Source organism: Leucoraja erinacea, chromosome 9 (genome assembly GCF_028641065.1).
Source record: "Leucoraja erinacea ecotype New England chromosome 9, Leri_hhj_1, whole genome shotgun sequence".
Lineage (NCBI taxonomy): Eukaryota > Metazoa > Chordata > Chondrichthyes > Rajiformes > Rajidae > Leucoraja > Leucoraja erinaceus.
This window is the reverse complement of record NC_073385.1, coordinates 60,633,975-60,656,139: the sequence shown is the minus strand read 5'-3', so window position 1 is coordinate 60,656,139 and position 22,165 is coordinate 60,633,975. Positions and strand designations below refer to the sequence as shown.

Here is a 22,165-nt window from a genome sequence, read left to right as displayed (position 1 = left end):
GGGTCGGGGATCATGCCAGCAACTCACTCACCGCTGCCGCGGCGCTCCGGATGCGGAGCCACCGCATTGTTGTCGGAGAGGGAAGTAGCTTGTGGGACAGGCGAAGATGTGAGGCTCCCCGGTCCTCATTGCCTCCTTGAAGGAGTTTCACATCTTCATTTCTACTGACTAAACCAAACCCTTGATCCTGTCCTGCCAGCCTTTTTTCAAAAGTTAGTACCTCAAAATGGGGGTTCGTCTTTGACTCCGGGAAATACGGTAATCTTTGAGTGATGTAAAGTGAGAGTGCAGTTAATAAATGCATGATTAAATCACTGAATCAAAATAGATTAAATGCACCAGAGAGCAAAGTACTATTGATAAAATCGGCGTATTATCAGATTTTGAATTTTGAATTTTAAAAATTGCCTCTGGAAACGTGGATATAGAAATTTAATTTCTGGATTTAATCAGGATCTCAAGGGTAATTCTGTTCCCATGGTACCGAGCATGGTACAATTTGGATAAATTTGTAATTATAACAGAATGTAGCACGCAAACAATTAAGGAAAAAGTTTGAGGTCAAATTTAAATGTCTAAGAAAGTGTGCAGCTGCTCCTTAATCACGTCATTGTTTTCTTTTGCTTTAGGCTGAGGCAGTTAAACTTGTACCAATGGGATTTACTACTGCTACAGAATATCATCAGAGGCGCTCTGATATCATCCAGGTTACTACGGGTTCCAAGGAACTTGATAAACTTCTACTAGGTGTATATTTATTTTTCATTAAAACTTTGTATATTGGTATAATATGGTGAATTGTGTGTTTTTGGCGGTTTATGTTAACATACAGTGGCTTGCAAAAATATTCATACCCCTTGAACTTTTCCACATTTTGTCACGTTACAACCACAAACGTAAATGTATTTTATTGGGATTTTGTGTGATAGACCAACACAAAGTGGTGCATAATTGTGAAGTGGAAGGAAAATGATACATGGTTTTCAAATTTTTTTACAAATAAAAAACTGAAAAGTGTGGCGTGCAAAGGTATTCAGCCCCCCTGAGTCAATACTTTGTAGAACCACCTTTTGCTGCAATTACAGCTGCAAGTCTTTTGGGGTATGTCTCTACCAGCTTTGCACATCTAGAGACTGATATTTTTGCACATTCTTCTTTGCAAAATAGCTCAAGCTCAGTCAGATTGGATGGAGAGCGTCTGTGAACAGCAATTTTCAAGTCTTGCCAGAGATTCTCAATTGGATTTAGGTCTGGATTTTGACTGGGCCATTCTAACACATGAATATGCTTTGATCTAAACCATTCCATTGTAGCTCTGGCTGTATGTTTAGGGTCGTTGTCCTGCTGGAAGGTGAACCTCCGCCCCAGTCTCAAGTCTTTTGCAGACTGTAACAGGTTTTCTTCCAAGATTGCCCTGTATTTGGTTCCATCCATCTTCCCATCAACTCTGACCAGCTTCCCTGTCTCTGCTGAAGAAAAGCATCCCCACAGCATGATGCTGCCACCACCATGTTTCACAGTGGGGATGGTGTGTTCAGGGTGATGTGCAGTGTTAGTTTTCCACCACACATAGCGTTTTGCATTTAGGCCAAAAACTTCAATTTTGGTCTCATCTGACCAGAGCACCTTCCTCCACATGTTTGCTGTGTCCCCCACATGGCTTGTGGCAAACTGCAAACCGGACTTCTTATGGCTTTTTTTTTCAACAATGGCTTTCTTCTTGCCACTCTTCCATAAAGGCCCAATTTGTGGAGTGCACGACTAATAGTCGTCCTGTGGACAGATTCTCCCACCAGAGCTGTGGATCTCTGCAGCTCCTCCAGAGTTACCATGGGCCTCTTGGCTGCTTCTCTGATCAATGCTCTCCTTGCCCGGCCTGTCAGTTTAGGTGGACGGCCATGTCTTGGTAGGTTTGCAGTTGTGCCATACTCTTTCCATTTTCGGATGATGGATTGAACAGTGCTCCGTGAGATGTTCAAAGCTTGGGATATTTTTTTATAACCTAACCCTGCTTTAAACTTCTCCACAACTTTATCCCTGACCTGTCTGGTGTGTTCCTTGGGCTTCATGATGCTGTTTATTCACTAATGTTCTCTAACAAACCTCTGAGGCCTTCACAGAACAGCTGTATTTATACTGAGATTAGATTACACACAAGTGGACTCTATTTACTAATTAGGTGACTTCTGAAGGCAATTAGTTGCACTGGATTTTATTTAGGGGTATCAGTAAAGGGGGCTGAATACTTTTGCACGCCACGCTTTTCAGTTTTTTATTTGTAAAAAAAATTGAAAACCATGTATCATTTTGTCTTCCACTTCACAATTATGTGCCACTTTGTGTTGGTCTATCACATAAAATCCCAATAAAATACATTTACGTTTGTGGTTGTAACGTGACGAAATGTGGAAAAGTTCAAGGGGTATGAATACTTTTGCAAGCCACTGAAGACCATAGTAGTAAAGCACAGCATTAGAATTGTCCGCCTAAACCTACCTGATCTTCCGGTTGCTAAACACTTTAACTCCCCCCCCCCCCATTCCCATTCTGACGTTTCTGTCCTGGGCCTCCACCATTTCTTGAATGAGGAACAGCACCTTGCATTTCGCTTGGGCAGCGTACACCCTAGCTGTATAAATATCGACTTCTCTAACTTCACGTAACCCTTGTTTTCCCTCCACCTCCCTAGTTCTCCGACCAGTCTGAGTGTTCCCCTGATTACATTTATTTCTCTGTATGCTTCGTTGTCACCTGCTCCTAGCTACTAATGATCTATTCTACATTTTTCTTGAGCCTCATCCCCTTTGGTGCCTTGTTTTCACACCCTTCCTTATCTGTCTCCCTCTCCCCTGACTCGGTCTGAAAGGTCTCGACCCAAAACGTCACCCATTCCTTCTGTCCAGAGATGCTGCCTATCCCGCTGAGTTACTCCAACAACAATCCGCGCTGCAGCCCTGGCGCTCTGTTTCTCAGTGGCAGAATTTGCAAGCCCCGCCTGGAGCCGCTTTAAACATGCACGCAAGGTGGACTCTGCATTGAACACTGCCTGCGGGAAAACCACAGGATGCCTGAAGCCAACATAGGTTGAACACCTGTACGAGCTGGCAGGCATCGACGAACCATAAACGCTTCAATGCGGACACAGACCCCCGTCACCCCTTGTACAATCACCAACATGACAAGAAACATTTGAAGAGTCTGAACAGCTTCATGGAACTAGAGCCAACTGTGCCAGCCACCTAAACCAAACAACAAATGGCACCAGGACACCACCTGCCATATACTACCCGGAAAGCCCTAAACCGCCTCCGCACTGGAGTGGGACATTGTGGACTCAACCTGAAAAAGTGGGGCCTCTCAGACTCTGACATATGCAACTGTGGAGACGTACAGACAATGCCCACCTACTGACTTGCGGCGGTGAAACATGCACTGCGGACGATCTCCGCAGAGGCACAGATGTGGCACTGGCTGTGGCAAAGCGATGGCAGAACGTCGTCTGACACGAGCGAACTCCAGCATTTTGTGTCTAGTAGTGTTCTATGTTTGATATTCCTTTTTTCTTTCCATAGATGCTGAGCATTGTAGCACTTTATTTTAATTTGCGATATAAAACTTTTATATTTTACATATATGAAGGCAATTTTAAGTGACGGCGTATATGCATGGTTTTCTACAATTTAAGAATTATATTGTTATGCATTTCTTCCTATAATGCTTCATTTTAAACAGCTACAGCAAGACACTTAAATTGCAGCATTTATATAGAACTTAACTTACTGCCTATGTTGCACATGTATTGTTTTGATCTTAATATTCCAAAAAGGTTTTTTATATATTTTAGCAGCTACATTGCAAAGCTATCTGAAATCAATGTCACAGCAAATTGTGAGCAGCCTGTCTTCCAGTGATGCTTTCCACGTGTTTGACTGTGGTTGAACGGACATGCCTGTTTCCCCCATGAGAAACTGCATTTAAATGCACATAAATAAATCCTACCTAAGAAACTGCAAAATTTGAAGCCACATGTAAAAGTGTGTTTTGAAATTTTTAGTCCTTTAGATTTTTAAATTTACTTAATTCATCTTTGTATTTGAAAGTGTAAGTGGAGAGTGGAGTTTTATGTGAACCCATTTTGCTTCCAGACTTTTCTGCTTGTTCTAACCAAATTGTGAGGTAGTTTACTTTGAGATGATTGCAGACTAAACATCTATTTTCATAATTTTTGATGTTCTTATTGCTGTAGGTCCTGCATTATAAAAATGAGAAGTGTTGGAAACACTCAGTAGGTAGGACAGATCTGAAGAGAAATAGAGTTCACTTTTAGGTGAACAATTCTTTGACTTCTAGTACTTTATTCAGATCCTGTTTGATCTGTTGACTATTCCAGCATTTTCTGATTCTATTTCAAATTTCCAACAACCACTGTTTTTAATCATTATTTCAATCTCCTTGCCCTCAGCATAGTGAAGCTGCAAATTCTATGTAATCCAAGTAGTGGGTATGAATAAAACCATTTGGATATTTTAGTTTTACCTTCCATGTGAAATGTTCTGTAGATGACCACAACTGTTCTTAGGGGCTTTTCCCATTTGTGAGAGGTATGTACACGGCTGACGAAGCACTCGCGCTCAGAAACATAGTGCTAGAGTAGCCTCTAAGAAAAAAGGAGCATCAGAACCTACAGCCCCATTTCCTTTGCATCCTCTTGATCAATGTACTTGGAAAATAAGATTGAAGATTTAAGGGCAAGATTATTTTACCAAAGGAACATGGGGAAATGCAGTGTACTGTTTGACAGAGACATGGCTCACAGCCAGCTCTCCAGATTTTGCACTTGAGGCCGAAGGTTTCTCAATCCATTTTGTCGACAGAATAATGTATTTGGTATAAGGGAGAGGTGGTAGGACCTCTCATAGCAAACCCATTGTGGTGCTTGGAAGTGACCGTCCAGGAACATCTAGCAGCCCTTCAACTCCCTCCATTGTCATGACTGCAGTGTCTGATCTGCCCTTGGCAGACTGTTTGGCTAGCACTTGAATGAAACTGCATGGTCAACAAACACCAGACCGAGTACCTGTCATCTCCATCATTGCCAGGGACTTAACATGGCTGGCTTGACAAAGACACATCCAAACTACCATTAGGATGTCTCCTACAGTACTAAAGGATCAAACTCTGTTACTGCCAGTCCAAGGGGAGGCAGAGGAGCAACTTCATGACTGCTTGGAATTGGTAGAATGGACTCGGCAATGAACCTGAACAAAAGCACTATGGGTGTTACCAACTTCATAAGAAAATGTGTGGACGTGCGTGTTCCCGTGAAGCCCATCCCAGTGATCCCTAACCAGAAGTCTTGGATGAAACTTGAGGCTTTGCGACCAGCACTTGCGACCATCACTTCTTACATTGGTGAAATGGGGTTGCTTAAGTGACCGTGACCTGGTTAAGCTTGATGCAAGTATCAACAGAGAACAATGTACCTTCACAAGCTCCACGACTATGTGAACCTAGTTTCCAAGGCTGTCATCAGAAGATCCTTCTCGAAGGTGAATGCTCAGAAAGTACCCAGCCCTGATGTACTTGGCCTCATTCACAAAACCCGTGGACCAAGTGGCTAGAGTTTCCATAGGCATCTTCAACCTCTCGTAGCAATGGTCCGAGGTCCCCATCTGTTTTAAAAGGGCATCCATGTTCCCAAATGAGCAAGATGACCTGCTGCAGCCTTGATCATTAATTGAAAACTGTAAAACACCTGCCTTAATGTTAATCCTTGCAGGGGATTATAGGTGACTGCTCTTAAAATGCAAATCAAAGAATAACTATTTTTTACTTGCATCTTTTCAGCCGGCACTCACTCGAGAACGGCAGTGCATCAGTAGACATGCATTGAATCTGCAATGGGGTAGATGAATTAACAAATAAGGAATAGATGTGATCTAATTGACATTACAATTTCTAGGGTGACTAAAGCTAGGAAATAAACATATGCGTTATACTGCAAGGAAATGCAGCCTTTGGCCATGTTGACCATTGGGCACTCAGTTATATTATATCTTTCCCATATACCATCAATTCTTCCTAGATTCTACCATTCAATGAGACATAAGAAACTATTTACATGTGCCATTTAACCGATCAACTGACATGTCCTTGTGAGGTGGGGGGGAAATAGGAAGGACATGAAGGAAACTGAAGTTGCAAGAAAATAAATATTTGTACGACTTGCCTAAGTGCCTCCAAATAGTAGTTCTAATATAAGGCGCAGTATAAATGACACAATGAGATGTGTGTGCAATGATTAATACTTTAATCAATGGAATTTTAATCTATGTATAGACTTGGCAATTGAATTAGTCCCAGCAATGTACAGAATTAATTCCTGGAGTGTACATGAGTGGAACTAACTAGAATACAGGCTTCTTTAGATACTGTATGGCGTAATAAGAAATGGTTAATTTGTGTAAAAGAATGTTAAGGGAAGAAACTGAAGCTGATTTAATATTCTAAGGTTTTATAGTCCAGTCTGAAGCCAAAGTTTTTAGTCTAAACAAAGCAGTTATGTAGGCATAAAAGTTAAGAGTTAGGTAAATTAGGAAACTGCATTGAGAATATGATAACAGACAGGAAATGTGAAGATTTAAAGAAATTATGCATGATTTGACATAAATATACATTGTATGCCAACAGCATAATTAAGAAATGGTTTATGGATTACAAGGGAAATTAGTTATTTTTATTTCTAAAGGAGATTCTTATAAAGAAAATTGATACATTGCCAGAAAAATGCAGGAAGATTGGGGATTGGGAATGTTCTATCAAGAAAATGATGCAAATGAAAGGTAGAACATGAAAGTAAGCTAGCAAAAGCCTCTAGATCCCTTAGAAAGGCAATCGAGGACAGATGTAGTCCTTTGCAGAAAAAGAGGATAATTTTCTGGGTGAATAAGGAAATAGCAGTGGAGTTATGTCATATATGTTACAAATTCATAAATTGTCTATTTTTTCTGACAATGGGTTGGATGTCTTGGTTGTGCTATTTGCGTTGTTGTAATGCACCCAAATAATTTTTTCAACTATCTTTTCTATTGCTTATAGCATTAATGGTCATTGCAGTTACCAATGATTATCAATATTTTACAAATAAGTGAGGAGCTTTATCTTGTAAAAGGCCTTAATTAAGTTTGAGTACAGGAAGTTATAGACTGCAATCAGTGTTATACCTCTTTGTTCCTATGTCTAGCTCAGTATATTTGTGTAAGCTGTACCCCAGGCTGCAAGAGCTCCCATGAAATAAACTTGGTAGATCATCTGCTGGGAAGTTTTTGAGAGCACCAAAGAAAGCTGTACAGCATTAACTTTTGCTTCCAAAGCCAGCTTTCCAAAATGTTTGCATGATGAGATCTAACCCGTTTAGTGCCAGAAGCTTCATAACTGGGTTGGAGGTGAAAGCAAGAACAGATGAAAGTTAATTGGAGGCGGCAGCTACTGCTGCCCCCAAATCCCCCTCCTCCTTTTAATTTACATTTTTCTCTGTTTGCCGAGGGTATTGCCAAGAATAAATTTAAAGTTTCATGTTGGCTGAACTAGTGAAGGAGACTGGTTACTGCAAACAAGTGATCATCTGCAGAAATGTTAACTGTACAATACTTGTTTATGGAGTCCTAGATGATTAGCCAATTGTTAAAATTATTTGTCCTAAACTTTGGAGTTCATGCTCTGGTTGAAGGGAAGTTTATCAGTCAAAAGCTGGAGCCTTGGACACTTGCAAGTGTCACCAACACTGTTAGAATGCACCGATTCAGGCACTAATTGTGAAGGCTGAGGTAGGTTAGGAATTGCAGAGAATGTTACGAAGTTATTAAAGATGGGATAGCAGCACATTTGGAAAGTGGTGAAATCATTGGACAAAGTCAGCATGGATTTATGAAGGGTAAATCATGTCTGACGAATCTTATGGAATTTTTCGAGGATGTAACTAGTAGAGTGGATAAGGGAGAACCAGTGGATGTGTTATATCTGGACTTTCAGAAGGCTTTCGACAAGGTCCCACATAAGAGATTAGTATACAAACTTAAAGCACACGGTATTGGGGGTTCAGTATTGATGTGGATAGAGAACTGACTGGTGGATAGAGAACTGGCTGGCAGACAGGAAGCAAAGAGTAGGAGTAAACGGGTCCTTTTCACAATGGCAGGCAGTGACTAGTGGGGTACCGCAAGGCTCAGTTCTGGGACCCCAGCTATTTACGATATATATTAATGATTTGGACGAGGGAATTGAATGCAACATCTCCAAGTTTGCGGATGACACAAAGCTGGGGGGGCAGTGTTAGCTGTGCGGAGAATGCTAGGAGGCTGCAAGGTGACTTGGATAGGCTGGGTGAGTGGGCAAATGCATGGCAGATGCAGTATAATGTGGATAAATGTGAGGTTATCCACTTTGGTGGCAAAAACAGGAAAGTAGATTATTATCTGTATGGTGGCCGATTAGGAAAGGGGGAGATGCAACGAGACCTGGGTGTCATGGTACATCAGTCATTAAAAGTAGGCATGCAGGTGCAGCAGGCAGTGAAGAAGGCGAATGGTATGTTAACATTCATAGCAAAAGGATTTGAGTATAGGAGCAGGGAGGTTCTACTGCAGTTGTACAGGGTCTTGGTGAGACCACACCTGGAGTATTGCATACAGTTTTGGTCTCCTAATCTGAGGAAAGACATTCTTGCCATAGAGGGAGTACAGAGAAGGTTCACCAGACTGATTCCTGGGATGTCAGGACTTTCATATGAAGAAAGACCGGATAGACTCGGTTTGTACTCGCTAGAATTTAGAAGATTGAGGGGGGATCTTATAGAAACTTACAAAATTCTTAAGGGGTTGGACAGGCTAGATGCAGGAAGATTGTTCCCGATGTTGGGGAAGTCCAGAACAAGAGGTCACAGTTTAAGGATAAGGGAGAAATCTTTTAGGACCGAGACGAGGAAAACAAAGAGAGTGGTGAATCTCTGGAATTCTCTCCCGCAGAAGGTAGTTGAGGCCAGTTCATTGGCTATATTTAAGAGGGAGTTAGATGTGGCCCTTGTGGCTAAAGGGATCAGGGGGTATGGAGAGAAGGCAGGTACAGGATACTGAGTTGGATGATCAGCCATGATCATATTGAATGGCTGTGCAGACTCGAAGGGCCGAATGGCCTACTCCTGCACCTATTTTATATGTTTCTATGAAGGGCTGAAAGTGTTTGAAGGGTCTCGACCTGAAACGTCACCCATTCCTACTCTCCAGAGATGATGCCTGTCTCGCTGAGTTACTCCAGTTTTTTTTGTGTCTAGCTCAAGGGCAGGTAAAGCTATTTATCAAGTTAATTAATTCTATCCAAAAAGTGTTCATGAGGACTGAACACATGTTGAGACCAAAATTATATAATGATAACCCATTTCTATGAATGAATGCTTTATTGTCACATGTGACAAGTCAAAGTGAAATTCTTTGCTTGCACACCCACGGTATGCAAATGGTCACCACATGTGTGCGCTGGCAAAGTTAGACAGTATCTGTGCCAGGCCCCTTTTGTTCTCACCCTACCCTCACAGTGCCCCCCCCGCCCCCCCCCCCGTAATGCTGGGTTCTCCATTATTCTTCCCCCTCTCCATCACTGCGAACCCCCACACTGGATCCACCTGTGTTCCTTTCCCCGGCAGCGGCATCCTCACTCCATGTTCGTCCATCGATCGGCGCCCCCATCGACCGCCGGGTCCTCAGGCCCCTGCCAAGGGTTCTGTCGAACCAGGCACGGATGGTCACAGACGGATGGTCGTGGGTCTGCAACCTCAGCCGCGGGCTTTGCAGACCCACGCTCCGACCTGCCCGCTGGAGGCTCAGACCTGCGGGGGCACCAGCCTCGGCCACTCCGTACACAGATATGCCCTTTTTGTATGTGCTGGATGTTTGAAAGCGTTTAATGGGTTCTTGCTTTGTTTCTCTTGAACTAAAAGTGCAGCACCCTGAACTTCCTGCTCGTGTACCTACCTCTACCACATTTTTGGCCACACATTTAATTTGAATGTTTCGCTTCCATCTAATAATTTAACTGTCCATTGATTTGCCTGACTGATGTATGACTGCAAGGCACGAAATTTCATTCAGACCAAAAGGTCTGAATGACAATAAAGGATACTTTGACTTTGATTTGGTGTCCTGAACAGACTACAATGTCAAATGTTGTTTATTTCATTGAAATATGAGCTCCAGAGCAAATCACTGGCAAATACCATTTCCAGTCACATATGTTTCATTATTTTAACTGTGTGCATGAGTATGTGCGTGCTATATTCAACGACTTGCAACTCTTATTATACCCGTCAAATATAGCTGCCCTTTTTGCAATCCACTATTTGTACTATACCTGTATACTTTTCTCCCCAATCCAATCCCACCACTATGTGGAGAGGGAAGTTCAAAAAGTTCAAATTTATTTGTCACAAGCACCATAAGGTGCAGTGAAATGTCATTTACCATGCATCCTTACAATTAAAAAAGCACGCAATACACAACATAATTCAACACAGCAATTCACCACAGAGTTCTTCGCTGTGGTGGAAGGCAATACAGTTCAGAGTAACAGAGATTTAAGATCCTGGGTGAAATGTTTAAAATTGAGGCAATATTGAACCAGAAAACAAGCACAAGTAACGGTGGGTGAATGAGAACTGGTACGAGTTGCAGCATGGATAAAAATATTTCGTTTATTTCTCTGATTGATAGACTGGTTGAATGGTTAGCAAAGTGGAAGGTAAAATTTAATACTGGGAACTGTGAAGTGATAAACTTTGGCAGAAGAGATAATGAGTCAATATGGACTGCATACCACAGTTTAATTTCTTAACCATCGTATTTGCCCTTAAATTTTCCTTGGATAACTTGATGTCAAATTTTTTCTTCTAATGCCTTGATGTTCTTCAAGACATTTTATACCATGTTGAAGACTTGATTTCAGTGTAGTTCGAGTTGTTTTTCTTTATGCCTCCTTTGGCTACACTCTTACAAGTAAAGCATAACCAAGCAATGCAATTAAAGAATGATTCTTAGTGTATTGTTAGACTAACTAAGATAGCATGGTTATTCGGTCTCCATACCCTATTGCCTACCTTATGCCTTCAGTTTTCATGTGACTGAAAGAATCATTTGGGCATTATGGAAATATGGTTATCTATAATTGTCCCTCGGCAACATAATAGATTAAACATTTATTTCGATCCAGTGTGCTCAAAGTCTGGTTTAAAAATATTGTTTAAAAAATGATTCTTGTATTAAATAAGAATTATTTTTGGATAAAGATTTGTTTTATTTGGTGTGATACCAAGACCTCCTTTTGGTGTTTCAGGTGGGATAGAGACTGGTTCAATCACAGAGATGTTTGGAGAGTTTCGTACTGGAAAGACCCAGCTCTGTCATACAATGGCAGTGACGTGTCAGGTATCTAACATGTACATTTTAATACTTCAGTTAAGTCGCTTTTCTAAATTTCTTTGACTGCTGCTATACTATTCTTCCACCACCAGACATTTTATTTGATTTTACATATGTCAGGTGACGAACATACCCTGCCTTTCTAACCCTTCAGTCTGAAGAAGGGTTTCGGCCCGAAACATCGCCTATTTCCTTTGCTCCATAGATGCTGCTGCACCCGCTGAGTTTCTCCAGCAATTTTGTGTACCCTGCCTTTCTAACATTGTAGGCCACCAATGTGAGAATTTATATCTTGTGCCAGTGATACTTGTTCAACATGTGGGCGGCCAAGTATAGAATAAAAGCCTTTAAAAACCTCCTACCTGTAAATATTTATGATGAAGCTGTGATACTAAAGGAATTCTTGTTCTGCCTTACTGAAAGTGTATTGTTTTTTCCTCCTCTGCTTTACTGACTTGCAGTTACCCATTGACCGTGGTGGAGGTGAAGGGAAAGCTATGTATATTGATACCGAAGGTACATTCCGCCCAGAGCGCCTCCTTGCTGTGGCTGAGAGGTTTGTATTGCAATTCAGTTATGTTCTTGTAAATAAAAAAAATTAAGAAAATTCTAGAGTGGATGAATGTTTCAACTCCATTTTCCATTATTTGTCTCTTCCCTCGTTTTCCTTCTTAAAATAGAAAATCCCAAACCAATCTATGCAGCCAACTTATTTAATTTGTGTCTTGGGTGAAGGAGGTGCAGCATGACGTGTGCAGCCATAGGCTTTGTTTTATTAAAACATTTGACTAGAGATTTATCCTCTGCATTTGGACTAAACATGAAATGTATTAGTGGTTTAAGAGAACAGCATTAAAAAATATATTGCCTTAATTTTGTTTTGCACATGACCAAGGACCTGCTGAGTACTCCAGCTTTTTATCTTCGGTTTAAACCAGCATATGCAGTTCCTTCCTACACAAGATAAGTGGGTTAAGGTTTTGGTCTGATGGAAAGTAGATGTTGATGGTCTAACAATTTAAATGGAGGATTAGAGGGAAATGGAGAACAGAGTGAGAGAGATTCCCGATCCCTCCCTTGACAGTTGTAAAATACAAAGCCCATGTTTAAATGAAAAGAAACATGTCCAGATCAAATTTTACCATGCTAGATTGCTGTACTCGACCTGTGATATTGGAACCGAATGGAATACCATGTCTAGTTTTGTAGATGAGAAAGGAGAATGATATATTTTAGTAAGATAATTAAAATGACGAGAGACTGCGAGTTTCAGCGGCTGCAAGAATACAGGGCAGAAGTCTTAGCGTTAGTATTTCGTGTCATTTTAATTCCCCTTTCCATTTTCATACCGACTTGTTTGTTGAATTCTCCACTTTCTGTTTAATTCCCTCCCCATCTCATGTTCCCATCTCCCTCCAGATTTCCCACTCTTTTTTCCCTTCGACCATCTCTATTCATTCATCTCCCACACCTCCATATTCCAAATCTCCCATTTTCCTTTCCACCACCTCTGTTCCTTTGTTTCGTTCTATGTTATTTCCCTCTTCGTGGTTCTACATTTCACTCCCCACCTTTCTTCCTTATCAGATTCCGTAATTTGCACCTTTTTGTCATCCACCTGCAACCTTTGTTATTCCCTTCACTGTTTTTTCCCCCAACCTGACATCTGCCAGTCGACCTCTGCCTGTTTAAATCTACCTATTACTTGCTGATATTTGCCCCACCTCTCTTATCTCTATCAGCCATTGTCCTTTCTACTCCATCAGTCGAAGAGGCCCAAAGCACTGTCTGCCAACTTCCTTGGACAGACGTTGCCGAATCAACTGAGTTCCTCTAGTAAATTTTTAACCTAAAAATATAGGATGTTGATGTCAGTGAACACTTTAATGAGAGGTAGTTGGCAAAAAAAGTTTGACAGGATTTTGATCCTCTGCTGGTCATAAAAACATGTCTGTATTTATGTAATGAACCAATTTATGTAATCAGCATTTTATCAATTTAATGTCTACATTTTATTTCTTGCATTTGTCAGATACAACCTTTCGGGAAGTAATGTTCTAGACAATGTTGCATATGCTCGGGCTTACAACACTGATCATCAGACCCAACTATTGTATCAAGCATCTGCCATGATGACAGAATCCAGGTACCTTTAAAGTTGAATGAGTGGACAAAGGTACAATGTGGGGAAAAATGGGAAATTGTCCATGTTGCAAGAAAAATAAAGAAGCACATTCTTGGGATGGTGAAAGATTGAAGAGCTAAGAGATGCAGAGGGTCTCGGTATCTTAGTGTATGATTTGCAAAAGACTATAGAGTGCAGGTACAGCAAGTAATAAAAAAAAGTAAGCAACATTATTTGAGAGGGGAATTGAATAAAAATTATGGATTAGCTGCCGAGGGCACTGGTGAGACCACCTTTGGAATTGTGTGCAATATTCGTTTTCTTATTTAGAGAAAGATATAAATGCATTGAAAGCACTTTAGAAAAGGTTTATTTGAGAGGACGTGTCCACTGGACTTTTAGAAGAGTCAGGAACTAGATTGAAGCATACAAGATGCTGAGGGATCTTGACAGGAGGATATGAAGAAAATGTTTCTTGTAGGAGAATTTAAAATAGGCGTTACTGTTTAAAAACAAGTTCCCATGAACACATATGATGTGAGTTTTTGTTTTTTGTCTTTCATTAATTTATTCAAAAGATGGTGGAATACATTTATGGTGGAGGTAAATGCACTTTAGATTATAGTGTAGAAAGGCTGCCACAGTTAACATAACATGCAAAACTGAGGGTACAATCGGAACAGCCACAATTTTTTTAATCATGGACAGATTTGAGGACCTAGTCCTGTATGTTTGTATGCGGACCTTCCCTAATAGAGGGGCCTTTAATGGTAGACAGTACCATAAAGGAATGTCATTACTTATGGAAAGAGAAACAAAATTAACCTTTCACGTCAAACACCCTTCAATAATTTTGTGCCTCAAAATTTTGACTCAAAGTAATTCTGTGTTTCCCTTTCCATAGATGCTGGCTCATCTAGTGAACATTGCCAGTATTTTCTACTTTTATTTCAGATAGCCAGCATCTGCAGTTTGTTTTGATTACAATATAAATGCAACTGTCTGAAAATTAGAATAGTGCACACTATTACCTTTGACTATTTCTATCCTATCTTATCGAGAGTAAAGCTGCTTTTGTTGAAAGTTGTTTAAAGTTAATTTCCCTCTAGATATGCCTTGTTAATTGTGGACAGTGCAACAGCGTTGTACAGGACCGACTACTCTGGTAGGGGCGAGCTAGCTGCTAGGCAGATGCATCTTGCACGGTTTCTACGAATGTTGTTGCGACTGGCAGATGAGGTAAGCCTTGCACTTTTGTATTAACATTTTTTGGGTTACATATTTGTATTCGATTTGTATGCCAAGTAATTAAACTAGGGGGAGGTAAGGTATGGTATTGGTTGGTGTTATTGCAGAGAAGATTTAAATCATGTTTGCACAACAGCATGGGAATCAGAAAATGCAACTGCACTGAATTTGAGCTTATCAATTTTACATGAATGATGAACGTGAAAGGTGTAATGGGGTGTCATGAATTCTCAATAAATAATATCTGATCCTAGTGCACGTGATGTTCTGCAGTTGCATTCACTCTGTAACCCTGCACGTGATTATCCAATGTGCTTATCCAATTCCTTTTTGAAATCACCCAACCCAGTCGGCAGCATTCCAGATCATGTGTTTATTGCGTTTTTAAACCAGTTTCACTTCACAAGCCTGGCTCCCCATCCTCGTATCCAAAACTTTGAACTTGTGTACCCTATCTTCAAGCCATTCACTAAAGAGGAGGATTTCTCTGTGTTTAATCTATCATAATCAATTTAATCTATCATAATCTGGCCTACTTCTATCAACTCGCTTCATTATTCGTTGCTATAAGGAGAATATCCCTGGCTTCTTCTGTCTAACCTTGCAGTTGAACTCCCCTCATTCTGGGAGCCAGCCTCGTAAATCTCTTCCGTACTCTATCAAGAATCCTCGCATTCTCTGGGAATGTCATGACCTAAGATGGATGCAATACTCCATTTGTGGCCTAATCCCCTTTTGCCTGCATTTGGCCCATATCCCACAAAATCTTTCTTATCCATGTATCTGTCCAAGTGTCTTTTAAATGTTATTGTACCTGCCTGAACTACCCCCTCGAGCAGCTCATTCCATATGTCCACCAGTTTCTGAGTGAAAATGTTGCTTCTCAGGTTCCTGTTAAATCTTTCCTCTCTCACCTTTATCTTACCATGTGCTCTCTGTTCTACAGCATCCCTGCTTTACTGAGATGGGGGTGGGAGGTGTTGTATTCTCAGAAAACGGGCCATATATTTAAAAAAACACAAGGTGAAACATAATACAATTTCTGTTTCGTTCTTTTCCTCATATATTCTGTGAGAGTAAATTTAATTACGTATGTTAAATTTTTTGGGTAGTAAATTGTGAATTCTGTAGTAGCCATTTTTCATAACCTAAACGACTATCTCACAACGTCCATTTCTTTCTTCCTGTTTTGGATATTTCTTCTCTTGCATGATTTGATTTGTGTTTTTGCATCCCTAAATCCCATGCGAATTCCTGTGGCAAAGGATTCCATGTATGAACATTTACTGATAATATTTCTGTTTGTTCTGTGGTAATTGACCAAAATCATCAATAACTTATCCGAAGGAAATCACTTTTGTTACATATCAATTTTCGTCAGTTTTAAGCGTGTTTCTTTTGTTGTATGTAATCATGGGATTTCATTGGCAGGATAAAAGTTATTAATTAGCATGGTTCTTACAAAACCAAAGATAGAAACATAGAAAATCGGTGCAGGAGTAGGCCATTTGGCCCTTCGAGCCTGCACTGCCATTCAATATGATCATGGCTGATCATCCAACTCAGTGTCCTGTACCTCCCTTCCCTCCATACCCCCTGATACCTTTAGCCACAAGGGCCACATCTAACTCCCTCTTAAATATAGCCAATGAACTGGCCTCAACTACCTTCTCTGGCACAGAATTCCAGAGATTCACCACTCTCTGTGTGAAAAATGTTTTTCTCATCTCGGTCCTAAAAGATTTCCCCCTTATCCTTAAACTGTGACCCCTTGTTCTGGACTTCCCCAACATCGGGAACAATCTTCCTGCATCTAGCCTGTCCAACCCCTTAAGAATTTTGTAAGTTTCTATAAGGTCCCCCCCTCAATCTTCTAAATTCTAGAGAGTACAAACCGAGTCTATCCAGTCTTTCTTCATATGAAAGTCCTGACATCCCAGGAATCAGTCTGGTGAACCTTCTCTGTACTCCCTCTATGGCAAGAATGTCTTTCCTCAGATTAGGAGACCAAAACTGTACGCAATACTCCAGGTGTGGTCTCACCAAGACCCTGTACAACTGCAGTAGTACCTCCCTGCTCCTATACGCAAATCCTTTTGCTATGAATGCTAACATACCATTCGCTTTCTTCACTGCCTGCTGCACCTGCATGCCTACTTTCAATGACTGGTGTACCATGACACCCAGGTCTCGTTGCATCTCCCCTTTTCCTAATCGGCCACCATTCAGATAAATGTACTTGTTTATTAGTGTGTTTTCATAGTAGATTAAAATGCATCTTACTGCATGTTAGGGAGCTGATTTTGTTTATACATGTTGACATTGGACCAGAAATGGGTTTGATTACTGAAAAGCAGAAAAAAACCCTTTTCTGGCACTAGCGGGCTACATGCTTGCAGTCAATGGTATACAATATGTTTGAGGTACCTCAATCCCTTGTCACTATTAGTTCTTACTATTTTAAATGAACTGTGCCACAGCCTCAGGGTTTTGTAATTTTGTGGGAATAGCCCAACTGGAAAAACCTCATTTACTTTGGCTTCTGACAATGTTAAAATTTCCATTTGAACGTATTTATTTAACCCAAAGGTGATGTGGAAATTGAAAGAAAATAATTGTGATTTGTATAATTGGTAATTTACTGGGTTTGTCATATGGTAATATTTGTTATTGTTTTCTAGTTTGGGATAGCTGTTGTAATAACTAACCAGGTGGTGGCCCAGGTTGATGGTGCGGCCATGTTTTCTGCAGATCCAAAAAAGCCAATTGGTGGAAACATTATTGCCCATGCATCAACAACAAGGTAGATGGGATTTATCATATGACCGTTGCACCTTCTGTGAATACAGATGTGTTTTATTTGCAGACATCTGTATTTTTATCACGCTGACAGGATGTTTAACTCTTTGCCTGGGTAAAACTATTTAAAATTTTGTTCATGAGTTTCTAGATGATAGAGTTGATAATTTGCCTTAATTTGCTTTTTACTGTTTGCATCTAAAATGTAGAGTCTAAGCATACGTATTGTTATAAATGTAATTGTACTTGCTGTTATCCTCAATATTTATTTGTTTCCTATCCATACTTGGATGCATTGGCTCCTTTAAGATATATTTTCATACCTTTCCCAGATGATCAATATCTAAACACTACATTTGACTAAATGTGCAATGATTTTTCAACAAACTATGATTCTTAATTAAGTAGCCAACTTGTAATTTGGTAAATGCTGAATGGTGATTAGGGTGCAGCTTCATAAATAAGTGAAGAACATAGAACAGGAATGGGAACTTCGGCCCACAATGTTTGTGCAAAACATGATGCCAAGTTAAACTAATCTCATCATGATGTTGATCCAATCGTCAAGACAAATGTTTAGCTGGCATTAGAGTGAGCAAAGAAGTGGCAGGTGGAATACAGTATAGCAAAGTGCGGAGTCATGCATTTTGGTCATAAAAATAAAGCCGTAGACTATTTTCTAAATGGGCAATGAATTCAGAAATCGTAGGCGCAAAGGGACTTGGGAGTGCTGGTGCAAGATTTCCCAAAAGTTATTTGCAAGTCGAATTGGAAGTAAGGAAGGCAAATGCAATGTGAGCATTTATTTCGAGAGAATATAAAAACAGGGATGCAATGCTGAGGCTTTAAGGCACTGGTCAGACCACATTTGAAGTATTGTGAGCAGTTTTGGACCCCATATCTGAGGAGTGCTAGCGTTGGAGAAGGTCCAGAGGAGGTTTACGAGAATGATCTCAGGGATGATTTGGTCAACATATGATAAGATAGAGTTGCGCTTGAGTATAGAAGATAGAGTTGCGCCTGAGTCTCTTGAGACTGAATTTGGGTCCCTATCCAAAATGTCACCTATTACTTTTCTCCAGAGGTGCTGTCTGAACTGCTGAGTTACACCATGAAGATTTGTGTCTATCTTCGGTTTAAACCAGAATCTGCAGTTCCATCCTATGCATCTTCTGAATTCTATATGGCGAAGCCCAATTGTAACATAATTCTTATTGATAGCAAGTTAGCTCTCAAACAGGTATTTACCATTGTCGTTGTTACGGCTCAGCTTCTCCTTAAACAGATTTTCCACATTGTCCACCTGTCCATTATTTCTTTTTCAGATTGTACTTGAGGAAAGGTCGAGGTGAAACACGGATCTGTAAAATTTACGACTCCCCCTGTCTGCCTGAGGCAGAGGCTATGTTTGCTATCAACCCTGATGGAGTTGGTGATGCCAAAGACTAAATGTGTATGACATTTCCTGGCCTTGTGCTGAAAGCTATCGACAACAAGGAACCCCCTCAGGATAATCAGAAATGCTATTTTATCACTTCACACTACATGTTGAGAGTTGTGTTTAGAACATTTAACTGGTTTCCAGTTTGGAAAATGTTCTAGACAGATTCAATGGTAAAGTGGGTCCAAGGGGAGAATAATTTATTCTCAGGTTATTTTGTCTGGATGAGGTGAAAGGCACGGAGAAGACTATGTTGGACACAGATTTATTGAGTTTGCTTTAAATCATTTTCTGATTGACCAGCTATAGTTTAAATAACTTGAGGCAGTGGTTTGATAGATCACTGCTGTGGAAGTGATTGGTAATAAAATGGAATACTTGTGGAACTCGAGGCATGATAACTGGTGCCGGATGCAATGCTACTTGAGGGTTGCAGAGCTTTATGGATGCAGGACGAATGAACCATATGATAACCATGGAACATCCTTCTTAAAATGGCTCACCTTATCTTAGTAGTGGATGAAAGTATGCAACTATTCAGCAAAGATATGCACGGGCAGAGACCCGGGTTCGACCCCGACTACGGGTGCTGTCTGTACGGAGTTTGTACGTTCTCCCCGTGACCTGCGTGGGTTTTTTCTGAGATCTTCCGTTTCATCCCACACTCCAAAGACGTACAGGTATGTAGGTTAATTGGCTTGGTAAATGTAAAAATTGTTCTTAGTGGGTGTAGGATAGTGTTAATGTGGAGGGATCGCTGGTCGACGGGGACTGGATGGGTCGAAGGGCCTGGTTCCACGCTGAATCTCTCAAACTAAAAAAACTAAAACTAACATTAAAAAGCTAATTCCCTTTTTGTGTCTGTTGCTTCTAATACAGCTCAAGGATGTAAAAAATGATGCATAGTTCTGTTGGTGTAACAGTGAAAACAATTCTGGAAACATCATTTTGCAATGCTTTATGGTGTGTGCGCCAAGGTGTCATTTACCTTTTATAAGCAAATTAAAAATAATGCAAATTTGATATACATACAAATAAACTATTTTGACAATTTAAGTGTTCAAATCTTGTTTGGCATTATTGACTTTTGCACTGGAAATATGTGAACTGCGTAAAATAATTTTCCTTTAATTAGAATCTTCCGCAATCCACGTAGGAAATGTTCAATGATGCTTTATTTCTCACATGTGCAACTGCACAGTGAAGTTCTTTTTGCACATTTACACATGCAGTCACCATGTTTTGGTGCCATTTCTAAAGTCCAGGCCTTCTGCACGCTCAGTCTACTGGAGCGGCTCCCGATCCAGCTAACCCCCATGCTCCTGCAGGGCCTTCGACCGGATCAGCCCACGAACCGATGTCCCTTTCCTCGCCCAGCCATCTTTGTGTCCCAGCGGTGCCACCTGCAGCTGACCTTGAAGGGGCTGGCCACCACGGTTCAATATCAGTTTTATTTGTCACTTGCACATAAAGTGCAAGTGAAATGAATTTGCCAGCAACGGTACAATGAAAAAAAACACAAAAACACAATAAAAATATTTAACACAAACATCCACCACAGCATTCATCACTATGGTGGAAGGCACTAAATTTGGCCAGTGGTCGGGACCTCAACCCTCTGCCTCCCTCTCTCTGCCTCTCTCTCTCTCTGCCTCTCCCGATGAGACAGTATTCCACGTGAATATGGAGCGGCTCCCGATCCAGCTAACCCCCATGCTCCTGCAGGGCCTTCGACCGGATCAGCCCACGAACCGATGTCCCTTTCCTCGCCCAGCCATCTTTGTGTCCCAGCGGTGCCACCTGCAGCTGACCTTGAAGGGGCTGGCCACCACGGTTCAATATCAGTTTTATTTGTCACTTGCACATAAAGTGCAAGTGAAATGAATTTGCCAGCAACGGTACAATGAAAAAAAACACAATAAAAATATTTAACATAAACATCCACCACAGCATTCATCACTATGGTGGAAGGCACTAAATTTGGCCAGTGGTCGGGACCTCAACCCTCTGCCTCCCTCTCTCTGCCTCTCTCTCTCTGCCTCTCCATGAGACAGTATTCCACGTGAATATGGTATGTTGCAGTCCTTGTTTTAGAATCTGAAGGGCTGCTCCTCAAACTTTGGCTGAATTTCAACCCCACATTCTGGTCTTCGGTTACCTGGTGTGGAGGGGGGAGGGTCAGTCGGCGGGGGAGCATCTACCTGCCTGTTTGCTCCTGAGCCTGGCCAAGATGGCCGTTCAAGGGTCCAGGCAGTGGGAAGTTGAGGGTTCTGCCCCAGATTAATACTTGTCCCACTTCCAAGCCTATGTCCATGCCTGTATGTCCCTGGAGAGGGAACACATATCCATGGGGATTCTGGATCATTGTTGATTGTGTCATGGATATGGATGATAATATAATTTGATGATCAATTTATTGATGTTTGCAAACTGCTGAGCAGTTTTGATCTTTACAGAACGTTGTAACTATGATTATGCAATACAATCTCCTCGTTAAGGAAAAAAAATAACTCCACATAGACACACCCAAGGTTAGAATTGAACTTGCTGATATGCCAATGTTTGGTCATATATGAAAGGCTTCCAAGAGAAAATATATGTTTGGTTGATGTCAATTATGGGTATTGATACAGAGCAATGATTCAGACTAAAGTAAGGCTAGAATGAGCAGGACTATAGATACATAGACAATAGGTGCAGGAGTAGGCCATTCGGCTCTTCGAGCCAGCACAGCCATTCAATATGATCATGGCTGATCATCCACAATCAGTACCCCATTCCTTCCTTCTGCCCATATCCCTTGATTGCACTAAGAGCTCTATCGAACTCTTTTCCCCCCATTTCACTGTACCAACTGGTACATGTGACAAATAAATGTATCTTTTGAATGCATCCAGTTTCTGAGGCAGAGAATTCCACAAACTTACAATTATCTGTGTTAAAAGGTTTTTACTCATCTAAGTTCTAAATGGCCTACCCCTTATTCTTAAACTATGGCCCCTGGTTCTGGACTCCCCCCATCATCGGGAACATGTTTCCAGCATCTAGCGTGTCAAATCCCTCAATAATTTTATTTGTTTCTATAAG

At 40.9% G+C, this 22,165-nt stretch overlaps 1 protein-coding gene across 3 annotated transcripts in view; it reads left to right on the top strand.

Moving 5' to 3' along the window:
* The window catches only part of rad51 (RAD51 recombinase), a 32,425-nt gene extending 12,282 nt beyond the window's left edge, over nucleotides 1-20,143 (top strand). For 2 of the 3 annotated variants that reach the window (XM_055640962.1, XM_055640963.1), the window contains exons 4-10: nucleotides 630-747; nucleotides 11,380-11,471; nucleotides 11,927-12,021; nucleotides 13,498-13,611; nucleotides 14,700-14,829; nucleotides 17,520-17,641; nucleotides 18,963-20,143. In XM_055640962.1, the coding sequence (XP_055496937.1) occupies nucleotides 630-747; nucleotides 11,380-11,471; nucleotides 11,927-12,021; nucleotides 13,498-13,611; nucleotides 14,700-14,829; nucleotides 17,520-17,641; nucleotides 18,963-19,086 (795 nt within the window). In that variant the 3' untranslated portion in view covers nucleotides 19,087-20,143. The remainder of the gene's footprint in view (nucleotides 1-629; nucleotides 748-11,379; nucleotides 11,472-11,926; nucleotides 12,022-13,497; nucleotides 13,612-14,699; nucleotides 14,830-17,519; nucleotides 17,642-18,962) is intronic. The other variant, XM_055640964.1, reaches the window with a different exon arrangement.
* The last annotated feature ends 2,022 nt before the right edge of the window (nucleotides 20,144-22,165 follow it).